Source organism: Macaca mulatta, chromosome 12 (genome assembly GCF_049350105.2).
Source record: "Macaca mulatta isolate MMU2019108-1 chromosome 12, T2T-MMU8v2.0, whole genome shotgun sequence".
NCBI lineage: Eukaryota > Metazoa > Chordata > Mammalia > Primates > Cercopithecidae > Macaca > Macaca mulatta.
Genome location: NC_133417.1, coordinates 129126379 through 129149347, shown reverse-complemented (window position 1 = coordinate 129149347; position 22969 = coordinate 129126379). Strand labels below are relative to the sequence as shown.

Genomic DNA, 22969 nt, shown 5'->3' with positions numbered 1-22969 from the left:
TTGCTGGGATTATAGGCATGAGCCACTGTGTATATCCTCTTTTTTAAATATTTTGAAGAATGCTGCAGTGAATACTCTTGACCTTGTCATTGTGTGATTGATCAATTATTTATTTCAGACAAATTTCTGGAAATAGACCTTCTGAGTCCAAGCATATATACATTCTTAAGGCTTTTTATAGATGTTGTCAAATGATTTCCAATCAAGGTTTCCATTCTCGTCTCTGCCTGCACTGGCATTATCTTTCTTTTCTAAGTGGCATCTATAACTTATGATGTTGTTAGCAAAAAAAGTTGATTCCAGAGAAGATTTTAGACCATAAGGGACGTTAATGACTTACAGTTTAACTTTGAAAATATTCGTTGGGCACCTACAGGGTGTCCGTACAGTCGGGAAATGTAAGTGAATTTATATAATAAATGGTTTATTGATATTGCATTGCAATACCTACTATGTTGTACGACATCACATGATCTGTTCAGGATCCTGTCCTTTATGGCAACATGTTGTTCAGTGTGCTGTGCACCATTGTAACAGACATTTTACGTTGATGCAGAATTCCCACCAATCCCTGCACATGTGTCTGCTTTGTGTTGTCTCTGATTCTTTGTGAGTCTGATTCTCATTAATTAAACCTTCATTTTTACCATATTCCAGTAGAAGTAATGAAGGGGGCTTTCGTCTATTTTTTTTAAATGGTGACATTAGTCATTTATAGACTTTATGGCTACTGTACACAAAGATACTTGCCACAAGAAATTTGTAATCTAGTGGAAGAAATAGACTACCCTATAAATAATAAAATGCAATCCATAATCCAGAGACTTACTGATTGTGAGACTTTTTTTGTAACTTTGTAAGACAAGTCAAATAGAGGAAATTTGGATTACAAATTTCTGGTTTGTATCTCTTTTTGAATTTTCTAAAAAATATTTGGTAAGGCTTAGAATATTTTATTATGAAATGCAGATACATTGGCTCAATAGTATAGGATGTGGCTGGCACAGTGGCTCATGCTGTAATCCCAGCGCTTTGGGAGGCTGAGGTGGGTGGATCACCTGAGGGTCAGGAGTTCGAGACCAGCCTGGCCAACATAGTGAAACCCAGTCTCTATTAAAAAATATAAAAATTAGCCAGGCATGGTGGTGGGTGCCTATAATCCCAGCTCCTTGGGAGGCTGAGGCAGGAGAATCACTTGAACCCAGGAGGCAGAGGTTGCAGTGAGCCAAGATCATACTACTGCACTCCAGCCTGGGTGATGAGCAAAACTCTAAAAAATGTGTGTGTGTGTGTGTGTGTGAAATAGGATGTATAATACTATATTTTCAAAGGTTTATTTGAACTGTGTTTTATGTTTATCAGCTACTAGTTATATGCACCAAGAACAGCTAGTATACTGTTCTGTTTCCTGGCTCTTGGCCTATTGTTTTTCAGTCTTATTCTGAGAGAGCAGAAAACTCAGAGAGAGAGAGGCTGTATTCCCTGGATGATGAGGGGAGGAGACCATTGGTGCCCAGCACTGCTGGTGGCTTTCCCGAGGGTTTCACAACTTAGATTTTTAACCTGCTGTTTTTATCATTGGTAAATTCTTTTAGAAAAAGTATTTAGAAAGTAGAAGTGGGATTCCTGCCTTCAAAGTGCATCATTGTGGAGTGTATTTCTTTCTTTCTTTTTTTTTTTTTATACTTTGAGTTCTAGGGTACATGTGCATAACGTGCAGGCTTGTTACATATGTATACTTGTGCCATGTTGGTGTGCTGCACCCATCAACTCGTCAGCACCCATCAACTCGTCATTTACATCAGGTATAACTCCCAATGCAATCCCTCCCCCCTCCCCGCTCCCCATGATAGGCCCCGGTGTGTGATGTTCCCCTTCCCGAGTCCAAGTGATCTCATTGTTCAGTTCCCACCTATGAGTGAGAACATGCGGCGTTTGGTTTTCTGTTCTTGTGATAGTTTGCTAAGAATGATGGTTTCCAGCTGCATCCATGTCCCTACAAAGGACACAAACTCATCCTTTTTTATGGCTGCATAGTATTCCATGGTGTATATGTGCCACATTTTCTTAATCCAGTCTGTCACTGATGGACATTTGGGTTGATTCCAAGTCTTTGCTATTGTGAATAGTGCCACAATAAACATACGTGTGCATGTGTCTTTATGGCAGCATGATTTATAATCCTTTGGGTATATACCCAGTAATGGGATGGCTGGGTCATATGGTACATCTAGTTCTAGATCCTTGAGGAATCGCCATACTGTTTTCCATAATGGTTGAACTAGTTTACAATCCCACCAACAGTGTAAAAGTGTTCCTGTTTCTCCACATCCTCTCCAGCACCTGTTGTTTCCTGACTTTTTAATGATTGCCATTCTAACTGGTGTGAGATGGTATCTCATTGTGGTTTTGATTTGCATTTCTCTGATGGCCAGTGATGATGAGCATTTTTTCATGTGTCTGTTGGCTGTATGAATGTCTTCTTTTGAGAAATGTCTGTTCATATGTGGAGTGTATTTCCATATCTAGGGAAAGAAAAAATAGTCCCATCAATCAAGGCGTTTCCTGTGTGCACAATTCACTGCATCTGTAGAAGAGATAGGAAGGCAAGTTGTGTCAAAAAGATGCATTATTTTTAGTAGATTTTTTTGTTTGTTTTTTAATAACTGAGAAAATGTATTGCAAGGATAAACAGGCTGTAATCTATAAGGTTCTGACCTGGCCTTAGGGTTTTTTGGGCTTTTTTTTTTTTTTTTTGAGGCAGGGTCTAGCTCTGTCACCCAGGCTGGAGTGCAGTGGCAAGACCTCAGTTCACTGCAACCTTCGCATCCTAGTTTTAAGTGATTCTCCCACCTCAGCCTCCCAGGTATCTGGGACAACAGGCTCATGCCACCATACCGGTACCTGGCTAATATTTTGTATTTTTAGTAGAGAGGGAGTTTCACCGTGTTGACCAGGCTGGTCACGAGCCCCTGGCCTCAAGTGATCCGCCCGCTTTGCCTCCCAAAGTGCTGGGATTATAGGCGTGAGCCACGGAGCCCAGCCTTTAGGGGTTTATAGGACTTTCTTAGACTAGGGCATAGAGGATTGGTCCCAGATCCTCTAGCTCTGCAATGCTTGCCTGGAATTTCTCTCCAAGTCCCCTGTCAATACTAACTGGAGCATTTACTACCCACTGTGGCTTCAGCCAGTATGCTGTCGAGTTGGAAGCAGATTTGCCTCCCTGCCAGATCATGATAAGGGATCATTTTTTGGAAGTAGGCACAAAATATATATGAGCAAGAAACAATAATTAGAGAATGAATCTTCTTGAAAAGATAGCTTTATTTTAAAATTAATAGATTACAGAGTGTATAGCATTTTATATACTAGTGCAATGTGACGAGTACAGCAATTAGTGGTAGTAGAACAATGGAATTTATTCTTGTCATATCTTTGTTCAGATTCGGCAGGTGGAAAAAGATGTGGAAAAGAGAGTAATGCAATTATAATACCTAATTAGTACTCTTTCTTGCTCTTCTCAGCACAAAACGAAAGCTTCTCCTTAGATAATACGTATATATTAGGATGGCTCATGTTAGCTTATAGTGTAACGCTATATTCTGAGTATTAAACAAAATAAAGTTAGGGTATCTCTTATGTTAAGAGATGTTCTAAAAAGCTATTTGTTTCTGATTTTGATTTTAGTTTGTTTCCTTAAATTCTTTCAAGCATATATTTTCGTCACTGCAACCTCTGCCTGCTGGGCTCAAGCAATTCTCGTGCCTCAGCCACCCAAGTAGCTGGGACTACAGACATGTGCCACCATGCCTGGCTAATTTCTGCATTTTTAGTAGACACGAGGTTTCATCATGTGGGCCAGGCTGGTCTTGAACTCCTGGGCCTCAAGTGATCCACCTGCCTCAGCCTCCCAAAGTGCTGGGATTGCAGATGTGAGCAGCTGTGCCCAGTCAAAGTTATATTCTTTCTTAAACCCTTAAACAGAATCATGCACCCTGAGGCAAGAGCTCAGATCTGTAGGTTGCCATAGCCCAAGACCATGTTTGGAGACCACCACATGTAGAAGTGGATAGGCCTTGTATGCAGAGACTATGTGGAGCATAGGGATACACACAGAGATGCAGGCTGGACTCCTGGATCTCCCCAGGATCTGCGTCTACTCATTGACAGTTGCTCTAATCTTTGAGCCAGTTTCATTGCCTGTAAAATAGGGATAGTGTTGCTCTGTATCTCCTAGGACATATGAAAATTAAGTAAAATAAAAAAACATGAAAAACTTGGCACATTGCCTGGACTTAGATGTCACTTACTGTATGCCAGGTAGTATTCTGAACACTTAATATTAACTCACTTAATCCTCACAACCTTATGAGGTATATACTACTGTTATCCCATTTTACAGATGTATTAGTCTGTTCTCATGCTGCTAATAAAGATATACCTTAGACTGGGTAATTTATAAAGGAAAGAGGTTTAATGAACTCCACAATTCCACATGGCTGGGGAGGCCTCACATTCATGGTGGAAGATGAAGGAGGAGCAAAGTCATGTCTTACATGGTAGGCAGGAGGGCATGTGCAGGGGAACTCCCCTTTATAAAACCATCAGATATTGTGGGACTTATTCACTACCAGGAGAATAGCATGGGAAAAACCCACCCCCATGATTCAATTACATCCTACTGGGTCCCTCCCATGACACGTGGGGATTATTACAATTCTAAGTGAGATTTGGGTGGGGACACAGGGCCAGACCATAACAGTGGATGAGGAAACTTAGGCACAGAGAAGTGGAGTCACGTGCCTGAGAACAGTGCTGACAAGTGGCAGAGCCAGGATTTAAAGGCAAGAGATCTGACTCCTAGACTTGGTGATTATAGCTATGACTATTAGAAATGAATTGAGAGGCCAGGCACAGTGATTCATGCCTGTAATTCCAGCATTTTGGGAGACTGAGACAGGTGAATCCCCTGAGGTCAGGAGTTTGAGACCAGCCTGGCCAACATGGTGAAATCCCAACTCTACTAAAAATACAAAAAAATAGCCAGGCATGGTGACAGGCATCTGTAATCCCAGCTACTTGGGAGGCTGCGGCAGGAGAAACACTTGAACCCAGGAGGCAGAAGTTGCAATGAGCCGAGATTGTGCCATTGCAGTCCAGCGTGGGTGACAGAGCAAGACTCCATCTCAAATAAAATAAATAAATAAATAAATAAATAAATATTGAGAATTTAGGCCAGGCATGGTGGCTCATGCCTGTGATCCCAGCACTTTGGGAGGCCAAGGCAGGCAGATGAGTTGAGGTCAGGAGTTTGAGACCAGCCTGACCAACATGGTGAAACCCCCATCTCTACTAAAAATACAAAAAATAGCTGGGTGTGGTGGTGGGCACCTGTAATCCCAGCTACTTGGGAGACTGAGGCAGGAGTATCACTTGAACCCAGGAGGCAGAGGTTGCAGTGAGCTGGGATCACGCCAATGCACTCCAGCCCGGGCAACAAAATGAGACTCTGTCTCAAAAAAAAAAAAAAAAAAAAAAAAAAATTTAAAAATGGCTTATCTGTATATATTTTTAAAATCCTTGCTTGAAATTGAGTCACTTGAAAACATTAAAATGTTAGGAAATCCATTGATGTACTGCTTAACAGACATTGCTGGAGATAGAGGCCTTTTGTGTTAAAGGAGTGCTCTGGGTGATTGAAACATAATTCAAATGCCAGCCCCTTATGAAGACAATCACTTTGATGAAAATGTACAGCTGGGCACAGTGGCTCATGTCTGTAATCCCAGCACTTTGGGAAGCTGAGGCAGGCAGATCACTTGAGCCCAGGAGTTCAAGACCAGCCCGAGCAGCTTGGAGAAACCCTGTTTGTACAAAAAATTTGCTGGGCGTGGTGGTGCATATCTCTACTCCCAACTACTAGGGCAGCTGAGAGGAGGGAAGATCACATGAGCCAGAGGTTGAGGCTGCAGTGAGCCATGATTGTGCCCCTGCAGTCCAGCTTGGGTGACAAGGCGAGACCCTGTCTCAAAAAAAAAGAAAGTGTAAATTTGATGTAATTTACTAATTTGTTGATGCAGGCTCACCATTCTGACCACAAATGTTGCATGCGTGTTTCATGATAATACAATTTTGTATCTGTGTAGGAAACTATTTCATGTAGGACTGAGAACGTTTTTCCTGAAACTGTTCTTGCCTTCAATTCTACCCACCTTAGTCCCTTTAATCTGTTATGCCCTAGGAAACAAATTTTAAAAATTTGTGGATCAAACCAGGCCAATAATGTCATAAATGAGAGGCTAAGGGGGGAGAAGATGCAGACATTTCTTTCAGTGATTTTTTTTTTTAAACCAAATTTTAGCTCAAGAAAAATAGAAAATTGAATCCTCCCTGTGTTTTGGTTGAGAGCAGATTTCTGAATTCCAGACCAGTAAAGTTTGTTTTAAGATTTTTGTGTTAAGTAATACCTAACAGACACTGTGTGATCAAGGGAAATAGAAAATCCAGCCATTAACTGGAGACAAAAGAAAGAAGTAAATTTCTAAAGCACTGAGCAATAACGGGCAAGTTTGCAAATCAGTTCTTTTTTACACTTAACATTTTTGTGCACTACATTAAACATCGAATTCCCTGCTGCTAAGTACGGGAAGTATAAACTGGAACGAACTTTCATCTATTGTTCTGTTTCCATTAAAGCCTTCATTGTATCGTCCTTAAAGCACATTAACTCTTACTGGAGTTGTTTGGAGATGGCTTAGTGAATACATTTGTGTGCTGTTTTTTGGTCCACGTGACTGCGGTTTTGCGAGAGTTACACTTGGGCATGTCCCAGACATAAGATTAGGAAGTTATACTTACTTTCCTTCCTCCGGCAATTAAATATCCTGTGCCCCTGGCAGCACAGCCTGCTGCGTCTCTCCTAGGGCCAGTGTCCCCAGGTAGTATCCCCACACAGCCGCAGCCTCCATCACCACCTGCCTTCTAGTGATCACAGAAACAAAGAAGTAATTCTATATCAATAAAGTAATTTTTCTCACATAGATACACATCTCTTTATTCTTCTTTCATCCCTTCTCATCTCCAACATCCCCCAGTTATTTAAGGAAACCTTTCTTCTATCTCAGCCTGTTTCAGTCTACTTGTGAGTGCCTTCTGCACACCCCCCCTCAAAAAAAAAGACCTTTTTAATGTCTGTTATATGTAGAAATATTTCTAGTGACAGATCCAAAATAAGAAATAGGAAGGCCAAAAGTTTTGATGCAATAGGAGACAAAATGAAGAACTAGGGGCACCCATCATTCAAACCACCAAATATATTAATATATATTTTAGAAAAAATGTTTTCTATCTATTTTTGTTGCACCTATATAATGTTAAATGATTGGGGTTAAACAGGCTTTTTTTTTTTTTGAGACGAAGTTTCGCTCTTGTCGCCTAGGCTGGAGTGCAGTGGTGTAATCTCTGCTCACTGCAACCTCCACCTCCCGGTTTCAAGCCATTTTCCCACCTCAGCCTGCTAAGTAGCTGGGATTATAGGTGTGTGCCACCATGCCTGGCTAATTTTGTATTTTTAGTAGAGATGGAGTTTCACCATGTTGGCCAAGCTGGTCTTGAACTCCTGACCTCAGGTAATCTGCCTGCCTCAGCCTCCCAAAGTGCTGGGATTACAGGTGTTAGCCACTGCGCCCGGCCTAAACAGGCTTTTAACAGGTTTATCTTAGAATTGGGTATAGTTTGTAATTTTTTGTTTAGAGAAATATTTTTAAGTTTTTGTTTTGTTTTGTTTTGTTTTTTGAGACTGAGTCTTGCTCTTGTTGCCCAGACTAGGGTGCAATGGTGCGATCTTGGCTTGCTACAACCTACGCCTCCTGGGTTCAAGTGATTCTTCTGCCTCAGCCTCCCAAGTAGCTGGGATTACAGGTGTGCGCCACCACGTCTGGCTAATTTTTGTATTTTTAGTAGAGATGGAGTTTCACTGTGTTGGCCAGGCTTGAACTCCCGACCTCAGGTGATCCGCCTGCCTCGGCCTCCCAAAGTGCTGAGATTACAGGCGTGAGCCACCACACTTGGCCTATTTTCTAAGTTTTTTAACAAATTAATTTTGAGACTGCTTCCTCTGTTTCAACAAAAATGCATTAAGAACCTACTGTGTGACAGGCTGTGGATAGATCAAGATGAATAATACCAAAAAGTAACTCACTGGTTAGAGGGGAGAAGAAACGTGCACCGAGATTTACAAAACTAGAGCTTGCTGCCCAGTGAAGGCTGCAGGACTACTGTGTGGCCCCAGGAGGGGGGACCTGCTGCTGTGGCTGGGAAGGGAAGGGTGGCAAATCTGCCGGCATAGTCCCTACCCAGAGCAACTAGGTGATGGGATTTTGTCGGATCTCTTCTATTAGTCACCTGTGACCCTGCAAGCCTTTCCCAGTGGTAGGTCACCAGATTCTGCTGCATGCATTGGGTTTTTACTCAACTGGTTTTCGAGTTCAAACATCTCCAGCATAAAAAAGAAATACATAAAGACAACCCTTAAGGGTTCACAATAAAAACTGATTTACTCCCTCCTATCTATAGATTACAAATTGAACAACCCTGTAACCGTGGCTAAAATTGTCATGATTACTTAACACACAATTAAGGCTGGGCGCAATGGCGCATGACTGTAATCACAGTGCTTTGTGGGGCTGAGACAGAAGGATTACTTGAAGCCAGGAGTTCAAAATGAGTCTGGGAAACATAGTGAGACCCCGTCTCTACAAAAAAAATAAAAATAAAAAATTAGCTGGCATGGTGACACACACCTGTGGCCCTAGCTATTCGGGAGGCTGAGGCAGGAGGATCATTTGAGCCTGAGAGTTCAAGGTTGCAGTGAGCCATGTTCACGACACTGCACTCTAGCCTGGGTGACAGAGTGAGACCCTGGCTCAAAAAAGACCCTCCTGCACACACACAATTAAACATAATATTGAATAATTAAACATAATATTGAATATGACAACTAGCTAGAATATTTTGTGGAATTAAAAAGAAATACTTACTGGCTGGGCATGGCTGCTCATGGTTAGAATCCCAGCACTTTGGGAGGTCAGGAGTTTGAGACCAGCCTGGCCAACATGGCAAAACCCCAAGTCTACTAAAAATACAGAAATTAGCCTGGCATGGTAGTGCATGCCTATAGTCCCAGCCACTTGGGAGACCGAGGCAGTAGAGTCACTTGAACCCAGGAGGCGGAGGTTGCAGTGAGCCGAGATCACATACTGCACTCCAACCTGGGTGACAAAAAAAAAAAAAAGAAGAAAAGAAAGACTAACCCCGGCAAGGTCTAGAACTGTTGTATTAATTTTGAAACGCGGAAGTAAATGTAGACACACTGATGTTGGCTTTGACTTTCTGCTCCCCCAGGCTCCTCAGTGGTTGGAAAGTGATTCTTGTCAGAAATGTGAGCAGCCCTTTTTCTGGAACATAAAGCAGATGTGGGACACCAAGACGCTGGGGCTGAGACAAGTGAGTAGGCACTGTTGAGTCATCGCTGGCTTGATTGTGTATTTCACTATTTGCATACTTAATCTGGGGCTTTTTTGAATCACACTTTGTTTTTGCAAATGCTGTTAATTCCTACATTTTCTGTGTCTTTATTATTGTGTGACTAATAATGAGGAAGACCTTTCCCGGGGCCAGTGAGACTGTTACCTCACTGTTCCGTTGCTCGTCCTGTATTGGAAAGGCAGGGGTGCGTAGAAAACCCTGAGAGCCTATTTTTAAATAGATAAAAAATCTTTCAGTTTAATACTATTACTTATTAAAGTCAGTGTTTTATGCTAGCCAAGAACAAAGTTGGAATAAATTAGGTCATACAGTTATATATACCTTACCTTATGTTGTCACAAACAGATAAAAAGTAATAATTTAGTCCTCACTTGAACGCCTGACCCTATGAGTTTTAGATTATTTTAAATTGTTCCCTTATAAGCATACCTGGAACATTTTTATTAAGCATGTTTTGAGTACTGTTTTTAAAATTTTTTAAATTAAAGAAATATGTTCCAAATAGCCTGTAGATTTCAAAGGTGCTGTTAACTTCAAGGATTCTTGTAATACTAAAGTTCTACAAAAAAAACAAAAAACAAAAAACAAACCCATTTCCACAGCAGCCTGGAAGGTAACCACTCAGGGTAAATGTGAATTTGTGCAGGTAGGTAAAAAAGATGCTAATTTTATTCCTTTTATTATTGGTTTCACCTCTATGAGAGATTAGCCTAAAGTTTGTATGTGTTAATAAACTTTTTTGGCCCTGCTTGGTGGCTCGGGCCTGTAATCCCCGCACTTTGGGAGGCCGAGGCGGGTGGATCACCCGAGGTCAGGAGTTTGAGACCAGCCTGACCAACATGGCGAAACCTTGTCTGTACTAAAAATACAAAAATTAGCTGGGTGTGGTGGCGGACGCCTGTAATCCCAGCTACTCAGGGGGCTGAGGCCAGAGAATCACTTGAACCTGGGAGGCGGAGGTTGCGGTGAGCCAAGATCGCGCCACTGTACTCCAGCCTAAATGACAGAGTGAGACTCCATCTCAAAAAAAAAATTAATAAATAAACTCTAAAAAGTTTTACAGAGCTACTCCACAATAAGTTCTCATATGAGACTGGCGGGCAAGAAGGGGATTATTTTAGCGCTCAGACCATTATAAAGCTCTGAAATAGCACCTGAGTTCTGTCTGTCATTAGCCAAGTTCTCACAATGCAAGGCTGATGGTAATTAGTGCAGTATAATTAATAGAAGTATTCCCTACTTCTAAAGGAAGCACAGAGAAATGGATTTTACTCCCATTTATTAACAGTTAAGAGAGAAGTGGTGCTGGTCACTAAACTGTTGGTGGTAAAAGAATATGTCAAAATCAGTAATAATAATTGGACTGTTTTGTAATGTTCTTGAGGCTTATTTCCAGAATCACAGTTTGAGAGATTTTAAAATATAGCAAAACATATGATTTATGGGCATTAGTTTCTTAATGAGAGCATAGTGCATTTAAAACTTATTTTAGGCCCGGTGTGGTGGCTTACGCCTGTAATCCCAGCACTTTGGGAGGCCAATGTGGAAGGGTGGCTTAAGCCCAGGAGTTTGAGACCAGCCTGAGCAACATGGTGAGACCCTGTCTCTATAAAAATAAATAAATAAAACTTATTTTAAATAATAATGCCTTTTTTATGATGGAGGAATAAATTTTTCTTTCCCCAAATCTACAGTGATTAGGCTCCTAAATGAACTAAATTTGGTGTTAATAGTATTGTTTGTTAACATGTAGACAGATAATATGAATGAATGAAAAGCAACATTTGACCAGTACAGCAAGGTTTTTTGGAAATCCTTGACTAGTGTCAAAATTGTCTATTTTGTGAGCGTTAATTGATACATTGAATTGGGGTGATTACAATTCAAGGCATATCCTCCCCACTCCTGTTCCCTTACTCTAGAGGGAAACCATGTGCTTTAAAGCAAAAGCTAGGCCGGGCGCTGTGGTTCACGCCTGTAATCCCAACACTTTGGGAGGCTGAGGTGGGTGGATCATGAGGTCAGGAGTTCAAGACCAGCCTGACCAAGATGGTGAAACCCCATCTCTACTAAAAATACAAAAATTAGCCAGGCGTGGTGGCAGGTACCTGTAATCCCAACTGCCCGGGAGGCTGAGGCAGGAAAATCGCTTGAACCCGGGCGCCAAAGGTTGCAGTGAGCCGAGATCATGCCACTGCACTCCAACCTAGGCAACAGAGTAGGACTCCGTCTCAAAACAAAACAAAAAACAAAAAGGCAAAAGCTAACACCCTGTTTTCCTCCTCCCGGTCACCCGTGAAGCATCACTGCAGGAAATGCGGGCAGGCTGTCTGCGGGAAGTGCAGCAGCAAGCGCTCAACTTACCCAGTCATGGGCTTCGAGTTCCAAGTCCGGGTTTGTGATTCTTGTTACGACTCCATCAAAGACGAAGAGTGAGTGTTTGCATATTTTTGTCTCATTGCCTCTTATTACATCTGTCTAATGGTTCTCTGAAATGTGAAGAGCTTCAGAAGTGATACGGATATGTTTAGCCATGTGTTTGTTTCTCCTGAATTTCCTAAGCCATTTTATTTGTTGTTTGTTTGTTTTTTGAGACAGAATCTTGCTCTGTCACCCATGCTGGAGTGCAGTGGCGTGATCTTGGCCCACTGCAACCTCCGCCTCCTGGGTTCAATCGATTCTCCTGCCTCAGCCACCCGAGTAGCTGGGATTACAGGCGCCCCCCACCACCTGGCTAATTTTTGTATTTTTAGTAGAGATGGGGTTTCACCATGTTGGTGAGGCTGGGCTCGAACTCCTGACCTCAAGTGATCTGCCCACCTTGGCCTCCCAAAGTGCTGGGATTACAGGCATGAGCCACCGCGCCTGGCCCGTAAGCCATTTTTGAAGAAAGGACCTGCCCTAGCTTTATGACTTAAGACCACCGCTGTGTATCTGAAGCTGCCCCTCTGACTGGGCAGCTTTCTCCTGAACATGGTGAGGAATGCTGAGTTACATGGTCCAGTAACTGAGTGGACATCCTGAGCCTCCACATCCCACCGACTGCCATGCAGGGATAAGTCCATGCACCTGTGGATGGCAGTGGTTGAGCTGGTTCTCTATAGAAGTATCTAGTGCCTAGACCTTTGTTCACACATGCATGTAAATTTACTGGGAAAACTCTAGAGACCAATGTTCTTTCTTTCACAAAAATCTGGCCTAGCAGTCTATTTTTAAATTGCTCTTTGTGTGTAAGACACATCTGTTTGTTTACTCCACTCTGCACTGATTTTTAGGCAAATCTATTAGGACAGAACCACCATTTTCTTTCCTTCCCTTTGAATCATCTTTTAAAGCAGCAGAGGCAAATGTTGGCAGAGGTCCACATTGGAAAGCTAGTGCATCACGACTGGTGTTGGTAAATGAACTAGTGATGGGATTGGGGCACCTGGGCTTTGGGGCAGAGTTGAAGCCGGTGCTGTAAGAGGCACTGCTCCTGTGCATGGCAGAGGTTTCAGGGAAAACTGCAGCTTTCTGATGAATGTTTTGCCCATGCTCTATGATTTTATCCAATGCAGTTCTTCTTTTATATTGAAGATTCTTGTTTTTATATCTAGGAATGTATCAGCCTTTCCAGTTTAAAAAAAGCAAAAACAAAAAAAATCCGGTTATTTTGGGAGTTTTATAAAACAGTCTTGTGATTTATCATGCTTTCTGTCATCATTAAATTATAAGGTTAGTTTTCAAAACCATAGCCACAATTTTAGGAGCAAATTTTAACACTATAATAAGCATTTGCTTTTTTATTTTGGAGACTGAGTCTTGCTTAACTGGGCTGGAGTGCAGTGGCATAATCTCGGCTCACTGCAGCCTCCACCTCCAGGTTCAAGCGATTCTCCTTGCCTCAGCCTCCTGAATAGCTGGGATCACAGGTGTGTGCCACCACACGGAGCTAATTTTTATATTTTTAGTAGAGACGGGGTTTCACCATGTTGACCAGGCTGGTCTTGAACCCCTGACCTCAAGTGATCCACCCGCCTCGGCCTCCCAAAGTGCTGAGGGTACAGGCATGAACCACTGCACCTGGCCATATTTGCTTATTTTATGTTGCTAAAAAGGCTTACCCCCTTAGCTCTAGGTACAGTCAAGAACATTTTCAGTGATCTCTTTTCTCTTGTTAGTCGGACTTCTCTAGCGACCTTTCATGAAGGAAAACATAACATTTCCCACATGTCCATGGACGTTGCCAGGGGACTGATGGTGACCTGTGGGACCGACCGCATTGTAAAGGTAAGCTGGCTAATTGTCTGTCAGCATCTCAGTTGAGATTGCCCATTATCATGCTGTGAATGTCCAGGAGACAGTCACTCTTTCTGATTGGTAAGCTTTATAAGCAACTGATTGCCAGTTTAAAACCTTGAGTGATAAATTGCTTGCCTGCGAGTTTCCATGCACTCAGTGGTGGTCAATCCCAGTGGCACCTCCCTCTGCAGTGTCTGTCTGGTGGAGTGAGTCTGGCACCCTGTATATCCCCATGGGTGGAGCTCACCTCAAGGTTCTCCCTTGCTGACCTGGGCCCTCACCCCTGACCCATCTCAAGACATTCCTACCCTTGCCAATGTTCCTTTTCATCCTGGGCAGAATGCGTCCTCATTATAAAGAATAACCACACATTTTAAAAATTAAATCCCTGGGTCACTAACACATAAATTGAAATGAAGTGTTTTATACTTAATACCACTCTTTTTTTTTTTGAGATGGGTCTTGCTCTGTTGTCCAGGCTGGAGTGCAGTGGCACAATCATTACTCACTGCAGCCTTCACCTTCCAGGCTCACGCAGTCCTCCCACCTCAGCCTCCCAAAGTAGCTACAACTACAGGTGCCTGCCACAGGCTTAGCTAATGTTGGGGGGATTTTTTGTGGAGATTGGGTCCTACTATGTTGTCCAGGCTGGTCTCAAACTCCTCGGCTCGAGCGATCCTCCCACCTCAGACTCCCAAAGTACTGGGATTGCAGGCATGATCCACCATGCCTGGCCTAAGTACCATTCTTCAGTGGTGAAACTGAGATATTTTATATTCCTGATGGGCTTTTCTAAAAAAAAATTTGAATTTATACTAAAACATTATTATGATGTAATTTTTATGTGTAAAGACACTACCTATATGCTTTACTCACATTTTAGTGGACTACATTGTTTTATCTTTCTAAAAATCTTTTTGTTTGAGACACGGTCTCGCTCTGTCACCCAGGCTGTAGTGTAGGGGTGTGATCTCAGTTCAGTGCAACCTCTGCCTTCTGGGCTCAGGTGATCCTCCCACCTCAGCCTCCTGAGTGGCTGGGACCACAGGCATGTGCCACCACACCAGGCTAATTTCTGTATTTTTTTTTTTGCTAGAGACAGGGTTTTGCCATGTTGGCCAGGCTGGTCTCGAACTCCTGGGCTCAAGCGCTACACCCGCCTCGGTCTCCCAAAACGCTGGGATTACAGGCATGAGCCACCGTGCCCAGCCACCTGGCATCTTTCTATAAATCTTTTTTTTTTTTTTTTAATACTTTAAATTCTAGGGTACATGTGCACAACGTGCAGGTTTGTTGCATATGTATACATGTGCCATGTTGGTGTGCTGCACCCATCAACTCGTCAGCACCCATCAACTCGTCATTTACATCAGTTATAACTCCCAATGCCTTCCCTTCCCCCTCCCCCCTCCCCATAATAGGCCCCGGTGTGTGATGTTCCCCTTCCCATGTTCAAGTAATCTTATTGTTCAGTTCCCACCTATGAGTGAGAACATGCGGTGTTTGGTTTTCTGTTCTTGCGAAAGTTTGCTGAGAATGATGGTTTCCAGCTGCACCCATGTCCCTACAAAGGACACAAACTCATCCTTTTTTATGGCTGCATAGTATTCCATGGTGTATATGTGCCACATTTTCTTAATCCAGTCTGTCACTGATGGACATTTGGGTTGATTCCAAGTCTTTGCTATTGTGAATAGTGCCGCAATAAACATACGTGTGCATGTGTCTTTATGGCAGCATGATTTATAATCCTTTGGGTATATACCCAGTAATGGGATGGCTGGGTCATATGGTATTTCTAGTTCTAGATACTTGAGGAATCACCACACTGTTTTCCACAATGGTTGAACTAGTTTACAATCCCACCAACAGTGTAAAAGTGTTCCTATTTCTTCACATCCTCTCCTCTTTCTATAAATCTTAAGGAGGTGTTATGAAAGAAGAGAATGAGAAAATTCGTTATTTTGACACCTTTTCGGGTTTAACAGTCGTTTGTTTCTCTGTGTTGACTCTTGCCATTAGACCTGGTTATCACTGCTGCCTTTTCCATGTTCCTTCCTTGTAGATCTGGGACATGACGCCTGTGGTGGGCTGCAGTCTGGCAACTGGGTTTTCTCCACACTGATCTGAGAGCTGGGTGACATCCACAGCTAAGAACAGCAGCTCCACCAAATGAAGTCCTTCCCGCGCAGCTCCACAGTGCTGTCTCATGAATGGACAGTAGCCACTTACAAACAAATCAACATTTTTAGAAAGCAAATGTAAAGGTGTGTTTTGAGGCATTTGTGGAACTTACCTATGGGGACTAATATGTGAAAGGTCTATCCGTAGTGGTTCCCTGAAGACTGGAATTACTTCAGTGAAACTTCCCCATGAACAGCGAGCTAATATGTAGTGAAAAAATGAGCTAGCAAATGAGTTTTAGCGGGGACAAAAAGTCAAAAAAGTGAACGCTTAGAACTTTCTCAAAGCAAGTCACAAGTACAGACACTTCACTTAGCCTAGGGGGCCTTCCAGGGCTCTTGTGGCTGTTGTCAAAACAGGAGCTGGGGGAAGGAAGACTTGTTCTCTCTTTCTTGAGGGGTGGCATTAGGAACTTACGAAACCAGAGACCTTTCCCTATGAACTAGCAGTATGTGAATATCCTCTACACTTAGTTACTGATAAACTTCTTAAAGAGATCTGTTATTTTCAGGTAGTGCCGTAATCTGCGCTTCGCATTGGCTTTTTTCAATAGTTTCTCTTCCCAGCCAGTGTGCCACAGGTGAACTTTTGAGGTTGTCATTAAGTAAGTTGTGAAATTTCTCTAATTACCAAGGCAGTCCACATTCTTCCCTTTCCCCCAAATTCCGAGGACAAAACTTTTTTATGGTGCTGTTAACATGGGAGTCACACAAGCCGCCTGACTTTTCCTCATCGCCGTTAGTAATAAGTGATGGGAAACCCAGCCACCATTGTGATGCGAAATGATCCGTCTGTTGCCTGGAACAGCCCAGTCCTCTTCACTGAAACAGCATTCTACTTGTTGTTCCAAGATGAGCCTCTGCAATATTCTGGCAATTTAATATACCCCCCACAAAAGCACTCTACAGCTTTTACACTATTTTGACTTTGAGTTATAACTAGTATTATTCATGTTTTCATTAAAAGAAGTTAGTGACCCAGAGCTGGCACAATAATTCCCAACTCATAAATTGCTTTCCTAAGAACTAGCAAAAGCTGTTGTTCATAAAGGCATTTCTAAAGCTTTTGGGCACTGTGTACCAGCATGAGGAAGAGAAGAAATGAAGAGCCTGTCTTTTAATATTCCAGTATGTGTGTGTGTGATTTTTTCTGACAACAGCATATCATATATCTATTTCTCTAGGGATAAGGAAATAAGTGGAGAAGGGCCTACCTTTTTAAAGGACAAATATAAAAATAGATAGCAACAGTATCTTTGCTAATCTTACTAATGGATATTGATTTAAAAAACAAAAAAAAAAACCCTCAGTACTGCATCACTGTGTTGGGATCATACCAAGACAATAGGGTCATTCCATATGATAAAACTAAAGGACTAAATCTGTTTTATAATGACGTCTTAGAGGGACTGAAAAGTTTAAGGAGACAATTAAACTAAGATGTCTTAATGGCTGTGTGACACATGTAAGGAAGGGAAAGGGGCTCAGGCGCATCATGTACTGGAATGATCTGCATTCAATGTTGACTTATCTTCAGAAATAAGACTGAAGAGTTTTGTTGTTCCTTAGAGTTTACGTGTTACATCACCTAAAGAGATTTCTTTTAAAAGCTTTCTAGACTGTTTGCAAAATGTATATTACTAACATAGTTTGGAAGAAAAATTGAGTAGTGGTAAGTTTTGTTCAAACACAATGTTGAATGTTAAGCTTCCTGTATTAATTTTAGTTCAGTTAATGGTTCAGCCCATACAAAGGTGCTATCCTAGGGATTTTATGAAGTCCTGAAAGGAAAATAGAATATGATCAATTCCTTGCCCTGTGGAAGAGTGCAGAACTGTGGTTTTGTTTTCCTTTGACTTCTGTAAAATGTGACCATTTGACATCTGTGGTAGTTTGAACAGAATATCTCACAGCTGCTGAGTTTACTCCATAGCTTTCAAACCTTTTTTATTTTAAGAAATTCTTGAAAAACCCTATGTTCCATGGGAACATAAAGTTATTATAGTGCCTCCGAAGGGGTTAATATAAATCAAGGAGGAAATGTATATTTAAGGAAGAATTGGAATGATGTATCTGAGAAAAGGCAGATGCTTCTGTACAGCTTGTCCTCCACCAGGCCTATCATCGGTTTTCTTTTTAGAGACAAACATGACAGGCTTGTCTTGTCTCTCTCACATGCTAGGTAGCAAATGGGGTGATATTTTTATAGAAGTGGGCAAATATTATTTTCTCAATTTTACTGAGTAGGCACAGAAGAAAAGTACAGATAGGCTGATGTTTTGCCTTATTTTGACAGCATTTCTCTTAAATGGGTCATTTAAATTAGTTCTTCAAGTAACAGTTTACTGGTTGTTCCATTCCTGAATATGCAGGCTAATTTGTACAGACAGGGATTAAGGAATACAGACTATTAGAGAAGATCCTTATATTTAGATCTAGTACATATGTGATAAGGAAATGCCAATTATTCATTATAAACAAGGTTTAAAATTACTATTTCTTAGTCCAAATGATAGCAATACCCCTATAGCATTAGGTAGAAACAAATTATTCATTACATTGTAAATCTGTTTACCATGTCCTAGCTCTGTCCTGCTACCTAAAGAACATAAAGAAATAATATTGCTCTAGAATGTATCACTTTGTTTTCCCATGAAAGAATTCAGTTTGTTAGTACCTATATTTTTAAACTGGTGAAACTGACCCAAATATGTAATAAATACCATAGTAGCTCAGACCCGAGGAGATATTTTTCTAAAATCAGTTTTCATTAAAGTACTTTCTACTTCCGTTATTGGATATGGTATCTCCTAAAATGTAAAAAAACAAAAAACAAAAAAACCCAAACAAACAAACAAAAAAAACTGTTACTCTAATGATAAACCATCTGCTCATCATAAGTATGAGGCTTAACAAATAAGTAATACATGCTATATTTATTCAAGTGTCTATTGCTTAATTGTTAATTGTGAGCAGATTTACTGAATGCCTATTCTGCTTTCTGCAGTTTACAATACAATAACTCTTGGAGTAAGCTGAAGTTTAATTGTGCAACACATTTGTATTAGAGTACAATTTAAAGTGTTTTTCTGTATAGCCTTTTTTGACGGGGGAAGCAAAGGGTAATGTTAATTAGTACACTTTGTTCTTGTACTAGCTATGTTTCTATAAAATACGGTGCCCTGTGTATCCCAGAGATGCTAGAAAACTTTGTTCTTTGCTCCTATTTGTGGGTTCTTTTTTTGTGGGTTTTTTTTTTTTTTTTTTCAGAAAATGCACACAATAAAACATTCCTTGCTTGTTCCTATGTTTGCCTAATACCACTTTTGTTGTAGTCGGCCTGGACGTAGGGCAGTAACAGTAGCAACCATTTATTCAGCACCCTCTGTGCTGGGTGCTTTCACTCCATTATCTTACTCAATCCTGGCAACACTTGGGCAAGGCATTATTCCTCCCGTTTTGCAGATGAGAAAACCAAGAGAATTTGTGTTGTTAGATCTGTCTGTCTGACTTGAAAGCACACGCCTTCTTCCTGCCTCTGGCCTGAATGTGCTAGCATGTCATTTGTGTTTTCTGTAAGGGAGGTAGGTATTACTGTCTCTGCTGCCTGAGGTAGCAGTCAGCATAGTGCAGGATATTTAGGCTCTCTGACTACACAGAGCTATCTGCTGATACCAAGATCAAGCTCTACTTCTCCTCAGCAGCTCACTTTTGTGAGTGAACACGTGTGGTTCAGACCCAGAAGAACTGATACCTCAACTAAACCAATAAGAGATTGATTTAGAAACCAGCAAGGCAGTGAATAGTATGTTTTTCAAAATAGATATGGCTTTCTTTTCTCTCATCATCGAAATATTATCTTACTATAATAAAAAGAAAAGGAGGCCGGGCGCGGTGGCTCATGCTTGTAATGCCAGCAGTTTGGGAGGCCAAGGCGGGTGGATCACGAGGTCAGGAGTTCGAGACCAGCCTGGCCAAGATGGTGAAACCCCATCTCTACTAAAAAATACAAAAAATTAGCCAGGCGTGGTAGCAGGCACCTGTAGTCCCAGCTACTCAGGAGGCTGAGGCAGGAGAATCACTTGAACCCGGGAGGCAGAGGTTGCAGTGAGCTGAGATCGTGCCACTGCACTCTAGCCTGGGCAATGAGAGGGAGACTCCATCTCAATAAAATAATAATAATAATAATATAAGAAGAAGAAGAAAAGGAAAAGAAAAAGAACCAAAAAGTATAAAACAAGTTGTTTTAAAAATCATCTCATCCTACCACCTGGAGAAATCACCATTAAGCTTATCCTGTATATCTTTCCAATGTTTTTTTTAAATGTCTCCATAGATATGTAACACATACTTAGAGATACATTGTTTTAATGGGACCATACTTGTTTTTCCACGTGATACATTATGGATAGTTTGCCCATGTCAGAAAGTAGAGCTCCATGTTAGTATTTTTTATAGCTGCGTGGTTGCAGTAGACATTCGCTCTTGCCATCATCTGGACACATGTTGGGATCCCACGTCTCCAGCTGAGGTCAAGAAAGGCCCTTGTAACTTGCTTTAGCAAATGAAACGTGGGCAGAAGCTCCTTACTGCAGGTGAGAGGCTCTGGTACCATGACACTTTCTTCTGTGCCCCTCATGAAGCGTGTGTTGGTGAAGTGTAATGCTAAGCCATTCTACAGATCACAACCGCTCTAGGACTGCAGTGGACTTTGCATGATCGAGAAATAAGTCATTGTTTTAGCCCACTGAGGTAGGGGTGGGTGGTGTATGTGTCAGGGATGGGAGAGTGGCTAGGGATTTGTGTGTGTCTTAACTACAGCATAATATTAGCGTGTATAGCAGTATTCCATTGTCCTACTATGTGGCTAAACTGTCATGTATTTTACCAGTCTCATAAAATTAGATTATATATGTTTAGATTATCTTTTTAATTAAAACACTAAATATTTAAAAATTTTTTTAATTTAAAAATACACAAGCTCAGCATGCTTATATGTTTATCGTGCCCACTTTTCCAATTATTTTCTGAGGATAAAGTCTTAAAAAGTGGGAATTGCTAGGTGAGAATATGCATGTTATTAAGTTTTTTATTGTTATTGATATTATCCTCACACTGTTGCCAAGATTTGAATTTGTGTTTTTGGATAGGCAATAAAAAGATATCTCTTAGTGTTTTAATTTATGGAATGGCAGTTACTTTACAGTGAAAATAATACCACTTTCCCAAGTGGAAAACTGGAAATTCTGAGGCCAAAGTCCAGCCTCCTTTTCTAGTAACCCTGTACTGCAAAGCAATTATTTACTTCCTATATTCTCTAAAGAGCAGTGATTCTTTTTATTTATTTATTTATTTTTTGAGATGGAGTCTCACTCTGTCGCCCAGGCTGGAATGCAGTGGCGTGATCTCAGCTCACTGCAAGCTCCACAAGCAGTGATTCTTAATTGGTGTTTTATAATACCATATTTTCTTTATTTTGAAATTTTAAAAAAAATTTATACTTTAAGTTCTGGGATGCATGTGCAGAACATGCAGGCCTGTTACATAGGTATACTAATGGTGGTTTGCTGCACCCATCAACCCATCATCTACATGAGGTATTCCTCCTAATGCTATCCCTTCCCTAGCCCCCCACTCCCCGACAGGCCCCAGTGTGTGATGTTCCCCTCCCTGTGTCCATGTGTTCTCATTGTTCAACTCCCACTTATGAGTAAGAACATGCGGTGTTTAGTTTTCTGTTCCTGTGTTAGTTTGCTGAGAATGATGGTTTCCAGCTTCATCCATGTCCCTGTAAAGGACATGAGCTCATCCTTTTTTATGGCTGCATAGTATTCCATTGTGTAAATGTCCCACATTTTCTTTATTCAGTCTACCATTGATGAGCATTTTGGTTGGTTCCAAGTCTTTGCTATTGTGCACAGTGCTGCGATAAACATATGTGTGCATGTGGCTTAATTCTTTCTAGAAAGTACATTTTATTTTTTAATTTTTGAGATGAAGTCTGGCTCTGTCACCCACGCTGGAGAGCAGTGGCATGATCTCGGCTCACTTCAACTTCCGCCTCCTGGATTTAAGCGATTCTCTTGCCTCAGCCTCCTGAGTAGCTGGGACTATAGGCACATGCCACCATGCCTGGCTAATTTTTATATTTTTAGTAGAGACAAAGTTTCACCATGTTGGCCAGGCTGGTCTTGAACTCCTAACCTCAAGTAATCTGCCCGTCTTGGCCTCCCAAAGTGCTGGGATTACAGGCATGAGCCACTACCCCTGGCCTAATTTTTATCAAAAATAGATTAACATTAATGCACAGCAAAGAATGGAGGGGTGCCCCAAAATCGAGCTAATAAATTTGAAAGAACCTGGGACTCAGTCTTCTAGAGTACAGCTGTTAAACCTATGATGCTCTTAAAGGACTTTTACTTAAATCCTCCTTTGTAACAGGGATTATTATCTCTTCCTATAATATTGAGAATAGCCAATAGCTTTTCAGACTCTACTGTGAAAATCCAACACAACTAATAAAAGTTACAAAACAATCACATGATTTTAGTATTTCAAATTTCCAAGTATCATTCCTTTGTTAAATAAATGTGATATTGAGTTTTGGCAAGATAATAGTAAACAACCAGATTTTTTAATAGCTGTAGATTTCTTTGGTTAATTCTGTGATATCAAGATTGTAGGCTTGCATAATTTGTTGAATTCGAAATACCTTAACTCAACCGGGCGCAGTGCTTCACTCCAGTAATCCCAGCACTTTTTAAGGCCGAGGCGGGCAGATCACCTGAGGTCAGGAGTTCAAGCCCAGCCTGGCCAACATGTTGAAACCTCGTCTCTACAAAAATACAAAAATCAGCTGGGCGTGATGACGGGTGCCTGTAATCCCAGCTACTCAGAATGCTGAGGCGGGAGAATCACTTGAACCCAGGAGGTGGAGGTTGCAGTGAGCTGAGATTGTG

The 22969-nt window shown here is 41.4% G+C and overlaps 1 protein-coding gene across 1 annotated transcript in view; it reads left to right on the top strand.

Moving 5' to 3' along the window:
- Nucleotides 1-19317, top strand: part of WDFY1 (WD repeat and FYVE domain containing 1) — a 70996-nt gene extending 51679 nt beyond the window's left edge. Inside the window, exons 9-12 of the mRNA XM_015111170.3 lie at nucleotides 9403-9504; nucleotides 11848-11978; nucleotides 13707-13815; nucleotides 15893-19317. Of these exons, the coding sequence (XP_014966656.2) occupies nucleotides 9403-9504; nucleotides 11848-11978; nucleotides 13707-13815; nucleotides 15893-15952 (402 nt within the window). The 3' untranslated portion in view covers nucleotides 15953-19317. The remainder of the gene's footprint in view (nucleotides 1-9402; nucleotides 9505-11847; nucleotides 11979-13706; nucleotides 13816-15892) is intronic.
- Nucleotides 19318-22969: the final 3652 nt, after the last annotated feature.